Source organism: Phaenicophaeus curvirostris, chromosome 9 (genome assembly GCF_032191515.1).
Source record: "Phaenicophaeus curvirostris isolate KB17595 chromosome 9, BPBGC_Pcur_1.0, whole genome shotgun sequence".
Taxonomy (NCBI): Eukaryota; Metazoa; Chordata; class Aves; order Cuculiformes; family Cuculidae; genus Phaenicophaeus; species Phaenicophaeus curvirostris.
Window position 1 is genome coordinate 11,608,417 of NC_091400.1, and position 14,757 is coordinate 11,623,173.

At 44.3% G+C, this 14,757-nt stretch overlaps 1 protein-coding gene across 2 annotated transcripts in view; it reads right to left on the reverse strand.

The window, feature by feature from the left end:
- Window positions 1-14,757, reverse strand: part of FGFR2 (fibroblast growth factor receptor 2) — an 86,362-nt gene that overhangs the window by 10,273 nt on the left and 61,332 nt on the right. For both annotated transcript variants that reach the window (XM_069863728.1, XM_069863727.1), the window contains exons 10-13: window positions 8,812-8,963; window positions 5,348-5,469; window positions 4,611-4,721; window positions 3,679-3,869 (exon numbers count right to left, since the gene is read on the reverse strand). In XM_069863728.1, the coding sequence (XP_069719829.1) occupies window positions 3,679-3,869; window positions 4,611-4,721; window positions 5,348-5,469; window positions 8,812-8,963 (576 nt within the window). The remainder of the gene's footprint in view (window positions 1-3,678; window positions 3,870-4,610; window positions 4,722-5,347; window positions 5,470-8,811; window positions 8,964-14,757) is intronic.

A 14,757-nucleotide genomic window follows, 5' to 3' on the forward strand; every position in this document is an offset into this window, starting at 1 on the left:
CGTGCTTCCAAGCTGGTCAAGAAGCCTCTTAGAAAACCTTGTTTTATTTAAACCTTGTTTTGCAACTAAGGTAGAAACCTTGGGTGGTGACCCAAGCTGTGCCACGCAGTTTGTGATTCACACGTGCCGAGGTACAGGTATTGCAGCTCCTTCATTACAAAAACTGGTAATTAGTCCTTCATTAAGTTGCTTCTCCTAAATTCTATCATCTCAGCAGATCTAAAATCCGACAGACTGGATCAGTGCAACCATTTTTTTAAGTAAGAGATCTTAACGACATACATATCCACAATATATCACTTTAGCCAGATGCCAGGATGTATTTACTTAGAACTTGAGACTATAACAATTTCATTTAAAACAGAAAAAAACCTGCAAAAACCCAGAAACAAATACCAAAACCCTTGAACCAAACACTAAACCACCACAATCTGAGCTGGGCTGCTTGCCCTTTTCAACAGTTTTGATATTGAAACTAAAAATGTTATTTCCTCAGAGAATTCTCCTTCACGTCAGCACTATCCTGAAAATTTGGATTCTTGACAGTGAAACGCCGCGGTGACCGCCCTGGACATCACTCTGGTGTTTCAGTAGCCTCATTTGGGTTGATGTCAGCAGGAGCATGGTAAGAAACATTGCATTTAGAATCCCTCCAGGATATTCTACTTCTTTTCAAGGTAAATATCCCCCTTTTCTCCTCCTCAATCTTGGATCACTCTTCACGTTGTCCCCTTTATTTCAGCGCATACATAGACATGCTGGACTGAACCACTACAAAAAAAACTGTACAACAGCTAATTTCTTTGTAGCATTATAACTTGCCCCAGCAATTTTCTGAGATCTCTGAACCTGCCTGAGTAAAACGAGCCTACAAAGCTCCTGCTCCTCACTGGGTTACTCATGGGGAACCGCCAGGAAAAACCTGCTCCAGCACTGCCTTCGTGTGTGCAGGACCAGACAACAGCACATGCTTTCAGCATCAGATCAGCCTCTTAATTCAGCATCAGTAGTGCTGCAGTGGCAGCAACTGTATAGGTCAGCCTTCCTCCTTCCCTTTCCCTGTTCTCAAACCCTACAAAGAACATCCTCAGGAACACTAGGAACTCAGTTCAGTTGCCTAAACAGAAGTACATATTGTCGACAGAGCCGCCCTGGGACCTCCAAGGTATCTTGATGAGACTACCAGGGACAACACAGGATCCACAGCAGACACGTGCCCTTCCAGAGCATCAGGCTGGGGGTACCGCAGAGCATCTCAAATCATAGAATCACATCACAGAATTATGGAATGGTTTGGGTTTGGCCCATCCAGTTCTAACCCCTGCCGTGGGCAGGGACATCTCCCACTGGATCAGGGTACTCAAACCCTGGCCTTGAACACCTCCAGGGATGGGGCAGCCACCACTGCTCTGGGCAGCCTGGGCCAGGGCCTCCCCACCCTCACAGCAAAACATTTCTTCCTAAGATCCCATTTCAATCACCTCTCTTTCAGCTGAAAATCATTCCCTCTCATCCCGTCCCTGATCAAGAGCTCCTCCCCAGCTTTCCTGGAGCCTCTTTCAGCACTGGAAGCTGCTCTAAGGTCTCCTTGGAGTCTTCTCTTCTCCAGGCTTAACAACCCCAACTTTCTCAGCCTGGCCTTATAGGGAAGACCTGTAACACCTCTGTGTGAATACACCAAACAAGTTGAACCCCATCATCTTCAGTCAGTACACTCCTGTTTTCTCACATCCTACAGTTTACCAGTTGAGATTCTCCTTATCTTCAAACTGGTGTCATTACTGAGTTCCATAACTGACAGGTTTCAGAGCTGACCCTCTAGCTCTAAAGATTTGCTGTCTTTGCAGTGATCTGGGCCAAGCCCTGTACCTGGAGCTCCCCTGGGGTTCTTGCGCTTCTGAACGATGGAGAGAACACACGAGTTTTAAAAAGCATCCAGCCAGCTTAGGAACAACATCCACTTTCCAACAGACAATTGCTTGTAAGGCAAAACGTGCTGGTAAGGCAAAAGGTAGGCATCCAAAAATCTTCTTTAAATATTAGGGTTTTTTTCTTTTTTTCTGCTTTTATGAGGTCTCGGCAAGCTATTGGATTGAAATAACAAGAACCCTGGCCTTCTCACAACTCCTGCATGATGGAAATACCATGAGAAGGCCAGCTCTATTATTATTCCAGCTCAATAAATGGATCCCTAAGGGGAAAAGAACTACTGAAACACAAACAGAAATGGTGGGATGTCTGAAGAACTCGACTGTGCAGTTTTCCTACGTGCTGCCTTTGTTTTCCCTCCGCCCTCTGCCTTGTGCAACACCTCACATTCTGTCAAGTTGGGCGCAGCTCTGCTCAAGTGTTTTTGCCAAGGAACTGGATCATGGACGAGTGGTTCTGCCACGGGCATCTGCACCAGCTCACACCTTCTTGGCAGAGTCGTACAACAGCACCTCAAAGCTTCGCAGGAGGATGCACGTTCTCAAGATTTGCCTATTAAAAGATCTATTTTTTCCTTTCACAACGGTTCTATTTTCTTCAGACATGGCTCCTTGCCAGGCAAATGTTTCACTAATCCTAAAAAGAGATATCCAAAGGTGATTTATCTAGCACAGTATTCACACTCACTCTGTTAGAGTGTCTTGGTGTCATGCACATTGCCCTGTCTACCCTACTACACTAAGAATTACTGCTCCAAAGCAGAAGAATAAAATCAAAATTACACGTTGATCCCCTCTTTCCCCAGCCTCTTCAAGTGCAGAGAAGCAATAACAAAAAAATCATGACTCCATATACCAGGACTGAAGATTTACACTCAGCTCTGGTCTTTGGTTAAAAACAACTCCATACTTGGGAGTGGACATAACTGGAAATGGGCATAGATCCCACTGAGCACTCCACAGCTTGCAGGAAGCACCCATCGCCAATATCTGGTGCTCTGGTTTGGACACTGGATCCAAACACCAGCCAGGGTATTCATGACTGCTTGTCTACCAAGCCACAATATGTTTTCAGAGTCAACTAGACAGGACTATTTAAGAGTTCATAACTATAATTTAAAAAAATTGCCGGTTAAAAAAATTGTTTGAGGAAAAGTTGAAGGAATAAGTGTCTGGGGACATGACAGGACAAATACATTCTGTCAACAAGCTTGCTCTCCTGACAAACATCAGTTTTTAAGTAAAGTGCCTAATTTAGGCAACTAATTCACTCCACTTGTTTTTGCCTCTTCTGTTCATAATTTTTGCCCTGGCATCGTGTGGTCTTCTCCCCTCTGCCTGCTATCATTCTGTAAATCCTTTCACTGCCTGAATTGGTTTATTTTACATCACTACATGAGGTGATTTGGCCAGTCTGACTGGCAACAGAAGGCAAACAGTGCCTGCTGTCTCACGGGTGGCGTAACGTGACTTGTGTAATCCAGTGCCCACCTGTGAATTCAAAGTGCAGATATGTACATAATATTTAATTTAAACACGCTATTCGGGGCCTCATTTTAGCAAGGCCACTAAAGACAGATTTAAAAATTGAAGTGTATGAGTTTCTCACTGATCGTCAAGAGTACAGATCATGCAACTTGTTTGAGATAGAAAGGTCCTTCTTCCAGCAAACTCTTGAATACAAATGAGATGAGAACAAAAAAGCGCTGAACAAATATGTTTTGTGTGGTATTTGCTGAGTTCTACCTACTTTTTGGGAAGCCAGGTACTCCATGCCTCTTGCCAACTGGTAGGTGCATGACACCAAGTCTTTGAATGTCATCTGCTCTTCTGGTACTCTGTTGATATCAAAGGAATACTCCATCCCTGGGGGGCGGCGTGCTCGCAGGTATTCCCGCAGGTTTCCTTTTGAAGCATATTCTACTATCACGTACAACGGACCTTGGGATAAAAACCGTGGGAAAACCGGAGTGAGGTTGCAGGGTAAGAGGTATTCACGAAAGAAGCTTTCAGTGTTCTATAACAAATTAACTCAATTAATAAATGTATAACTGCATAATCAGTAAGCACTGCTTGGAAGAAAATGACGTCTGGACCTGGCCAAGTGGCTGGTAGCAGGAGAGTGGCAGAGCCACCATCACTGGCTGGAAGTACATCAACCCTTCTCCAGTGCTTGCTCTTCCCAGACTATGCCGTGTACCAAAAAGCAAGCATTTTCAATCAAAACATGCTGCAAGATCTCAGAAAGTGCTTCCTAAGACTGTTTTCATTTCCAGAGGTTTATGCCACTCTGCATCATTTTACATGACTTAATTAGCTTTTAATAAAAACACTGTGGTCTCTAAAGAGTAAAAACACTCATTTCAGATGCATGTGGTACAAGTTCCACTAAAGCAGGACTGACAATTCAGAACAACAGTCATAGCCAAAGCCCCTGTAAAATGTCATTTTTCCCTACAGTAAAGGATTAGAGAGTTCTCATATGATATAGTACCCTTTCTCATATTAAAGCTGCAAGTATAATGAGAGACAGAAGTTAAAATATTGCTGCTAAGCCAGGGAAATATCTAAAAATCCCATCACAGCATGACTGCTTCCCTAAAAACCCTTGAAAAATTATGATTAATGAGACTTTTGCAGACCTGCTGGAAAGTCCTGGTTTAGTTTTTTCTTTCTACTCACCATCCTGGGTACAGGCTCCAAGGAGATTGATGATATTTTTATGCTTCCCAATCATCTTCATCATCTCCATTTCTGACACCAGGTCAGACAAGTCTTTTTCTGTAGCATCATCTGTACAAGACACAGGGTCAGTTCATATTTTCTAGCGTGCCAGCCTAATCTTCACTGAGGCTCACCAGTTGGTATAAAACATATGTGCTTCAAAATGCAGAACACGGGAGTGGTTTTTCAGTGTATGCTGTACGTTATGCACAGCCGTATACTACGTCTGAACAAAAAACAGCCTCAACCTCTCTGATGGACTGAGCACATCTTCAGTGTTACATGTTAAGAGGCAACACAGTAATATCAGACAGAAAAACACTGTCCTTAGCTATCAAAGTTTCAATAATTATGCCTTTCCTGCAAACTAACCTTACAATTCAATCCAAAAGAAATAGTCCCCAACCCCTGGGACCGAGTGGGCAAGGATCTACACATGGGCAGCCTCTGACATGAAGTAAACCAAAAGCACCACATGATGCTAATGGATCTCCTGGCTCCTAAATACTCCCTGCTCAAGATAAACAGGCTGTCAGGGGTGCAGATTTACACCCCAGACGGCTGAAGGCTGAGGTCAGCTATGTGCTCTTTGACCCACCCCACGATGACTGAGTTCAGATGCCACAAAAGAAACTTTTTGTGGATGAGAACTGCCGTATCACCTGTTCTGCTCCCTAATCACCCAATTTTCTTACCTTTCAACATCTTCACTGCCACAGTCACTGCTTCTTTTGGCCGGTCTTTGTCAATTCCCACTGCTTCAGCCATGACAACCTGCCCAAAGCAACCTTCTCCCAGGGGTTTACCCAGCGTCAGCCTGGAGGTGGAAACAGAAGATTAACACACAGCATCTGCTGAAGGGATGCAGCCAGTGGAATTCCAGGGCTAAATATAAAAAGCTTCCAGCAACTCGCTGCGGTGTGAAACATTTATCATATGGAACTAATGAGCCGCTGGGCACGCATCAGCTTTCATGCATGCCACAGTGTGTTTGCTTAGGGATGGTAAAGCAAGCGTCTCATATGGGGAGATCACTTGCTAACCCCAGCTTTGAAGCTCTCCCTTTCCTTGTAATAAGAGGCTGTGCTGTACAGCCAGTGGGGTGAGACACAGCGCTGAGGGGCAGAGCTCTCAGAAAGCAGCAGGCCACGGCTGATATTTAGGAGCAGCCAGCAACACGAAAAATTCTCCTGTCACTGAAATACGGCTGGTTGTCTTCTTTTTCACAAGGAGATGAAAAAAAGTTTCTTTGCCACGTGGTCGCTCTAAGGCAGCTGATTTGTGTTTCATAAATGAGGGCACTAAGAGCAGGAAGATGTTTTAAATATCATTAACTCCTGTGATATAATGGCATGGTGCCAACAAAGGAAAACTAAACATGCTTACAGGCAGCTTAATTTGAGCTCAAAATTCATATTCTCACTTTCCGTTTGGGGACATGAGCCATGAACATTTGCCTAATGAACTCTTGCACCGAAAGGATTAGACAGGGCAGAGACAGCGAGTCAGTAGACACCGTGTACGGGTGCAGCTGTGGGTAATGTATCTGTGGGTAATTATCACATCCGTTTCTCTGTCGCATGGCTGAGGAGGTGGCCGGAGAGTTGTCATCTTGTGGCAGAAAGGAGGGAGGATGAAGGGACAGGAGAGGGAAAGGGAAAACAGACCAGCAACAAGTCTGCAGTGAAGGCTGTGGAGGGGTTACTGCTGCGAGGTAAAAGCGGCTGTGATGCTCACGCGCCTTGAACAGCTGCCAGGAGCTGCCCCGGCCACCGCTGGCTCCGCTCTTTGGCTGCAAGTCCCAGCGCTGCTCATGCAGAGGCAATGCTCGCCCTGCCTGGCCACACGAATGGTGCCACAAAACATTTGGCACAGCCAAGCAGCTCCTAAGAGCTGCCTTCTCCACAACCGCTCCAGCCACAGCAAGATCGCTCCTCTGCCATCCTCACGCATTGCCCTAGAGCTTTGATCCTTTAAGAGGCGAGACGGGACGCGTTATTTACCCACGGCTGCATCTAGCACAGAGTCTATTTCTTGGCTGTGGGCTCTTTGCTGCCACAAATGTCACAGATGAGGGAAATACAAGATGCCTCTTATCTGCAGCACTCGGGCTCTGCTAGGAGAGCGGGAAGTAGAGACGGTGGAAACTAAAACTCGGTCATAATCACAGTATCAGTGTAAGAACCCTTTCAAAAAGAGCAGTCGCTAACTGGGCTACGCAAATTGCATTTTGTGGAGCATATAACCTGGCTGCAAAGCCAGTAAACAGATGGACACAAAGATATTGATCTTAATTTCATGAAGATAAAGAGACAAAATTAAAGATAAACTTCAAAGCCTCTGGGCAAAATCTTTTTTGTTCCAGCCTAATGGCCAGATTCAGACTTCTTTAATTGCAGACAGTATCACCTAACATTGTGAAGAAAAGCCACGGTAGAAATCAGGGAAGATGCGTGGCAAGTTCGATGCTGCTAACGTTATCCTGTACAAGGGTCAGATTTGGATTTGCATTTTCATAACAGACTTAAGGTCTTGGCTTTCCATGATCAAAAGCAGGATTCACACATACGATACACATAGGGACTTATCCTTGAAAGCATGGACTTCTGTCTTCCTGCCATGAAATACAGGGAGAGGTGGTCATACCGTCAGTAGAAGAGTGCTGGGACTGGGGCTAAGAGGGTTGAAACCCCCTCTTATCTACTCTGGCAAAAGCCAGAAGCAAGAGGTGGGACGTCCTGAGGGCAGCCCACAGACTCTTGCCCAAACGCAGTCTTTGTCCCAGGGAGAATTCCTGGAGCTGTTTTGGACTGGTTTCTGTAGCAAACATGAGTTTAAGAAGGTGCAAAGGCTGAGGGGCAGCACGTGCTACACTGAGGTCACCCCACATTTTCTACAGAACTAAAACTGAGTTTAGGATCTTGGTAGAGCACAAACATTTGCATTGGAAACTGGTTAATTTATGTCCTATAGCCCTGCTCGGACTAAAGTAACAAACCCCTCATTGTGTGGCTCCTGCCCCCCAAACTAATAAACTGCCTCTAAATAGCCTCCTTTCATTGCAAATCCGCTCCACCTCCATTTGTGCTGAATGCTGGGTTTAAATGTTTAGTGCTCTAAAATTTTCCGCATTTAGTGTATTCCCGCAGGGTACAGGCTGACAGAAGCACATATACAGCCCCCACTGTTGACTCGAACACTGCAGGTGGCAATTACAGCATTTTGCACTAGGCTTCAGCTACATCGTTAAAATAATTTCCAGAACAGTTGTCAGAAGGTTCAGAATTACAGCTCTTCCATCCCAAAGTTACAGCCCTGAACTTTCAAAGAGAACTGTTCATGATAAAAGGTGTTATTTCTGCAAAGCCACCTCAAGACTTCTTAAATTTAGTACTACCTTTAATATATAATTGTGCTTCTACCTGTGTTAATATTCTCTCTCGTGCATGTCTTTTTTAAATTAAAAAACACAACTTTAATTAGATACTAGAATCATAGAATGGTTTGGGTCGGAAGAGACCTCAAGGCCCATCCAGTTCCATCCCCTGCCATGGGCAGGGACACCTCCCACTGGATCAGGGGCTCCAAGCCCCATCCAACCTGGCCTTGAACACCTCCAGGGATGGGGCAGCTACCACTGCTCTGGGCAACCTCGGACAGGGACTCGCCTCCCTCACAGGAAAACATTTCTTCCTAATATCCCATCTCAATCTCCTGTCTTTCAGCTGAAAACCATTTCCCTTCATCCTATCCCTGCACTCCCTGATCAAGAGCCCCTTTGCAGCTTTCCTGAAGCCCCTTTAAGCACAGGAAGGCTGCTCTAAGGTCTCCCCAGAGCCCAGAGAGGTAGGAGATGCCCAGTCCCTGGGAACATTCAAGGCCAGGTTGGTTGGGGCTTAGAGCAACATGATGCGGTGGGAGGTGTCCCACTGGTGATTGAGTTGAAGATGTCCTCGCTCACTGCAGGGGGGGGTGGAACTGGATGACTCTCATGGTCCCTTCCAACCCAAACCATTCTATGGTTCTATGGTTCTGTGATCATAACAGACTTTTTTTAACTAAAATAACCCTGGGAGACATCAGGAAAGATGCTTCCTCCCAACTCGTGTCACGTTTTTCAGATGTGCGCAGGCAGCGTTAAGGGGAATGGGCTACGTACTTATCTCTTGGAAACTCCCATTTGGGGTCTTCTGGCAATTCATATTCCGAGACTCCTGCCAGCATGGGGGCATCGGCAGCAGAGGAGAGGCGAGTAGTGATTCTCACCAGAGGTGTGTTGGAGTTCATGGAGGAGCTCGAGTCGGCAGACACCTGTGGTTGCAATACAAGATGCAAGAAGAGAAAAGAAGACAGAGATGTAATCTTAACCCAATAACCGAAAACCAGCAGTACCCGATAACCAAGCCAGCTCAGAATGGTGGTACTAGAAAGTGGCTGAATCCACAGTCGTGTTTCTAGCACCTTGTCCTCACACATTCACTCTCCCTTGCAAGCACAACACTGACTCGAATCACTGCTAAGGCTGTAACTCTGTCCCGTAGGTCAGCCTCCACGTAAGCTTTAAATATGTTCACAAAGAAGATAAATTAAATGCACTTTTCCCTCTTTTTGTTCATCAAATTAATATTCTTTAATTAACTAAGACTATTTACACCCCCACCCTCAGATACCCAAGCTGGCAGCTTATACTGGGTTACTAATAAGCTATCTTCTTCAACTTACTGCTAGCTCTCTGTGTCACCACTTCTTTTCCCAAATCAGCAAATAATTTATTATTTTTTGTGTAACTAGTAAATTGTTTAATTGAAAAATGGTATTTCTGCTAAGGCTCGCATATTTTTCATGATCAAGATCACATGCATATCACTGGAAATAGGAAATGCCATATTCTCTCACATGTTTTCTAAGTATTCAATATTGAAAGCATCAAAAGACTATCACCTTAATTGGGGGATACTGAAGTTTTCAGTTAACTAGATTCTTAATTAAAGATTCTACAAGCAACGTGGAGAAGAGCTCATAAGAGTAATTTATGAGGTCCAATGCTTTGAAGTGTAATTCACTTTGGAGTACAATATCTCATCAGCTTCAACACCACCACGCTTTCCTTAGAGCAGCAGTGGTACTTCATGATAACTGCTTTGAAGAAGGAGGCAGCTACTCCCATCCATGTAACAAACCTTGTTCTGGTGTGAATGGTGTGAATTCCACAAGGCTTTTTCTACAAACCTGCAAGCAGCAGCTTGCTCTCTGCTGACCTCAGAGTTTCAAGTGAATACAAACACAAATCAAAAATGCTTGTATTGCCACTCTGTCCCCTCCTTGAAGTGTGAATCCTCCTTCTCTCTTCAGGTCTTGACAGTCTTAGCTAAGCCCAAATCTGGTGGCCAAGGTAGGATGAATGTTCCGCACTGTCATCGCTGGTAGCTGTCCTCACACCAGGCAGCAGGAGGTGCTTCTTGGCCAGTATGGTCAGGACCCTGACCAGGCTGGAAGCCTGGGGCATAAGAATAACTACCACTCTCATCCTTTGTCCTCATCACCTGGAGTCAACCTTGACACCAGGTCTGCTTATGTAAAGTGCCACCAGGCTCTCATTTTGTTCCAGAGGTCTTATAAGTAGATAAATGAAAAGGAATTATAAGCAAACAGATCCTAATAGCATTAGAGTGCAAATCAGTGACATGCAGCAATATGAACACAAACTCTCCTTGTCTCTATGTCACCTGATAAGCACAACTTAATGATCCCTTATTTCAAGTCCAATTAACAATTACAGCGTCTCAGCCCATGTAATTACCTGAGCTCCTCAAAATCAGGCTGAAAGGCTTTTGCAACCACATCATGCTCTTACACAATGTTTGGACAAGACAAGGCTGAGGCTCGCCAACAAATTTCTCATCACGACTCTGACAACCTGCTTTGTTTGAGAGGTCTTTTTGCAGGTTAACACCCTCAAACTCATCTCATCCAATGGGGTTGGATCTTTGACACATTTTTCTAAGACCAGTGATTAAGACTGGAGAGAGGTTTCATAAAGAAGAAGAAAGAGTTAGGGACTGCTGTCAAAAAATTAACCTGGGTCAACAGTTTTGCCGCTGACTGACAGACCTTTCTTCATATCAGAAGCTTCTGCGTGTGAGATGTGGTATCTAAGGAACAAGAGGCAGCCATTCAGATAAGAGAGGTAGACTCTTATCCCCATTGTCCATACAACTGACGTTAATGTTAATATTTATTTTAAGCAAACATAAACCTGGCACATTCCTCTGGGATAATAAATACGGTGACCACTTGGGATACAAATAAAAACTCCTACTAAGGCAGCCTGCCTACCTCTAAATAAATCGGTAAGTGAAGACTGAAGAGTCCTTTGAGAGAGATGCTGCCATGCCCAGCCCAGAGGCAAACACACCTGCTGGAGCTGAGCAACTTGCTCAGAGCTGCACAGCAGGTCATCATGACAACCCAGGCTGGAATTAGGACTGTTACTTATTCCTTGCTCATCTTCATTATTTTACTACAGATACAAAATATTGCTTTGTGGCACGAATTGGCTCAGCACGAAGAAACACGCGAATCTCCATGCTGTAGCTACTCTGCCACCCACATCCTCCTTCCCCTGAATTTCATTTCTCTCATTTCTGGCTCCCATTTTTAAATTTCTCTCACTGCAAACCTACTTCTAATACTCTACAATCACTTCTAATACTCCACAACCACCTCCTTCACATTTCCAAAATCCACCCACCAGCCATTCTACCAAAATCTTTATTCAAATCCCAATTTATTTATCGATTCATTTATTAATATTGCTTTACCTTCTCACCTTCCTTAGTCATTGCAGCCATTGTTTCCATGGGACATCAGAAAGGCATGGAAGTTAAGCTGCAAATTTGAGATTGCAACCTTTACGTATCAGAAATGGCGCACAATGCTCTGGGGACAATTTTTCCCATGAATACAACATTTGTCTTAGACCTTGTTCAGATCTCTGCCAGGGTTTCATCCTTTCACTACCTCTTACATTCACATTCAGCAGCCTTAACATGCTTAAAACCTATTAACGTCAACTTGCAATAAATTGAAATACTCTGGTGATGCACTTCACACACAGAAGTTAAATAGCAATAAATTAAAAAAAAAATTATGAAAGGGCTGCCAGTTTCCCTTTTAACACCAGCGCATGTGTTTACTTCACACAATAACTAGATGGTTGGCTGGAGATGCTGTTGGTAACCCAAAGGGCATTAACGTGGAGAGGTATGATGAGAAATCCAGAAGAACTACTCAGTGTCTGGGAGAAGCAAAATGGAATGCACTCCCAGGGAATAGTCTTCTGGTTGATTAACTGGAGTCGTACAAGGAGTTACAGGAGCTCAAGGGCTATAAAAACCTGCTCCAGAAAAGACGAAGCCAACTCAGGCTGGTCTGTGGTTGGAGGAGATTTTCTGTTTCAAAACGGCCTTTCACTTTTTCTGCAACAGCAAAGGATCAACCTTTGAATGCATCCTTTAAGTCCTTCCATGCAGGTTCAAGAACCAGTGACCCTCCTGCCACAAATCCTGCGTTTCAGCATGGAGTTGCTGCCATGTACATGGATGCTCTCCTTGCTTTGTCAATGGAGTCAAGGTGCATAGGACACAGGCACAACAAAGACCATAGCGAGTTTCTGCAGTGATTGTACATGGCCAGCCTACAGAATCCAGGGCCACTGGTGTCTACCAGGTGCCAAGAAAACCAGCTGAACATCCAGTCAAAATGCATGAACGCCTTGGCCAATCACCCCGCTCATCAACATGTGCCTCAGAGATAAAGGAAATAAGCAGAGCCAGGGCAGAGAAGCAAGAAAAGGTATCTGATGCAGGTGAAGCAGATATCTTCAAGGTCTACTCAGTGTGTTGGTGACACCTCTTTGAAGTGATGACATGACACTACAGTAAGGAAGAGGAGGTTTCAACTGAATACTAGGAAAAAATTCTTCACTGAAAGAGTGGTGAAGCCCTGGCAGAGGCTGCCCAGGGCAGTAGCGGTGTCTCTGTCCCTAGAGGGGTTCAAAAAGCATATAGATAGAGCACTTCAGGACATGGTTTAGTAGGCAAGGTAGTGTTGGGCTGATGGTTGGACAGGATGAGCTTAGAGTCTTTTCCAATCTCAGTGATTCTGTGATTCTATGATTTAAAGTGCTTAATTAAAGCAAGGAATGTCGAAGTCAGCTTGACTTCAGCAGACCACTGAAAGGACCATTGTGGTATAACTTGACATTAACAGGAAGGCAGAACTCCATCATAAACTATTCTTCCTGTTCTTTCTTTCTGCTTTTTGGAGGCCAGAACCAAGAAAAGTGCCAGTCCCAGATAGATCTTTAGCTCCATATTTGCACTTCAGAGACAGAAAAGCCCCGTGTCAGAAAACCTCACACACCAATGCATAAGGATACCCTCATTTTAAGAGCAGATTTTTCCTTTGGCCAACACACTGTATTTAATCAGCTCTGAGATAATGCTTTACAAGCATTTCTAAGCAGTGGAGCATTTAAAACAAACAAATCTTTGCTGGAATCTTTAAACGCCATGTGGCAAAATCAGCTGCAGAGCAGTGTGTAATTGTCTGTAATTGATTATGAAGGGTGTTTTCCTCGGCTGATAATTTATACCATATCCTGAAGCTTAGATCTGTCAGTTCTGGCACTCACGCTGGGCGAGTTTAGCAGCCATGCAGAGATTTCCTATAGTTGTCAGTCTTTTTGAAAGCCCTACTATGAAAAGTTAATTTGAAGTCATATGCATATATGTAGATGAATATAATTAGTAATGCTATTAGCTGTTGATAGAAACAGCCCCTCTGAGTGACTGGACCTAGGAAGACACAAGGTTAAATGCACCACATGAATCTGAGGACACCTAACATGAAATATTTACCTTTAAAACACATGCACCACCCCTTGTGAAACACAACAAAATAACAAACGTGTATTGCTAAGCAAATCTACGGTTTCCATATAGAGAAATCCAAGGAAAAAGCAAGAAATTCAAAGAGATATTAAAGTAAGTTCCTTGCAATATATCCTATTGACAGATGTGTATTAATCTTTGTATCATATTTCAGAGTCTATTCCTTAAAATGGAATTTTATTCCTAGCCAGGGGAGGTTTAGATTGGATATTAGGAAAAAATTCTTCACTGAAAGAGCGGTGAAGCCCTGGCAGAGGCTGCCCAGGACAATGGTGGAGTCTCCATCCCTGGAGGGGTTCAAAAACCATGTAGACGTGGCATTTCGGGACATGGTTTAGCTGGCACAGTGGTGTTGGGCTGACAGTTGGACTGGATGAGCTTGACGATCTTTTCCAACCTCAGTGATTTAATGATTCTATACTTCTACAGCTCAATACTACATGAAATACTACACTACTTTACTTGTTCCTGATTAATTTTCTTGAAAAAAAGGAAAAAAAGTTCCAGTTGCCATCATCATTTTGAATCAGCTGTTTTGCTGGGTAAGCTGAAGGCTTTCTTTAAACCAATCAGCCTTTGTTCATCACAAAGGCGCTCAGTGTACCTTTTTGAAAGATTAGACTCAACAAGGACAGTAGATATCAATTAATGGGGATGTATTTAAAACACTAAGCATAAGAAATCATTAATCACAGAATGGCTTGCTTTGGAAGGGATCTCAAAGCCCATCCAGTCCCGCCCCCTGCCATGGGCAGGGACACCTCCCATTGGATCAGGGCATCCAAGCCCCATCCAACCTGGCCTTGAACATCTCCAGGGATGCGGCAGACACCACTGTTCTGGGCAACCTGGGCCAGGGCCTCCACACCTTCACAGGAAACGTTTCTTCCAAAGATCTCATATCAATCTCCTCTCTTTCAGCTTGAAACCATCCCACTCATCCTATCCCTGCCCTCTCTGATCAAGAGCCCCTCCCCAGCTTTCCTGGAGCCCCTTGCAGTCCTTGAAGCTGCTCTAAGGTCTCCCTGCAGAGAGAGCACATATACATCCAAGCTGAAGGTGTCCAAAGTCAATAGATTAACTGTGATAGCAATGCCAGAATGTTCTACTGATGGCGAACACTTGTATTTGACTTTAACTGGGCAAGGGAC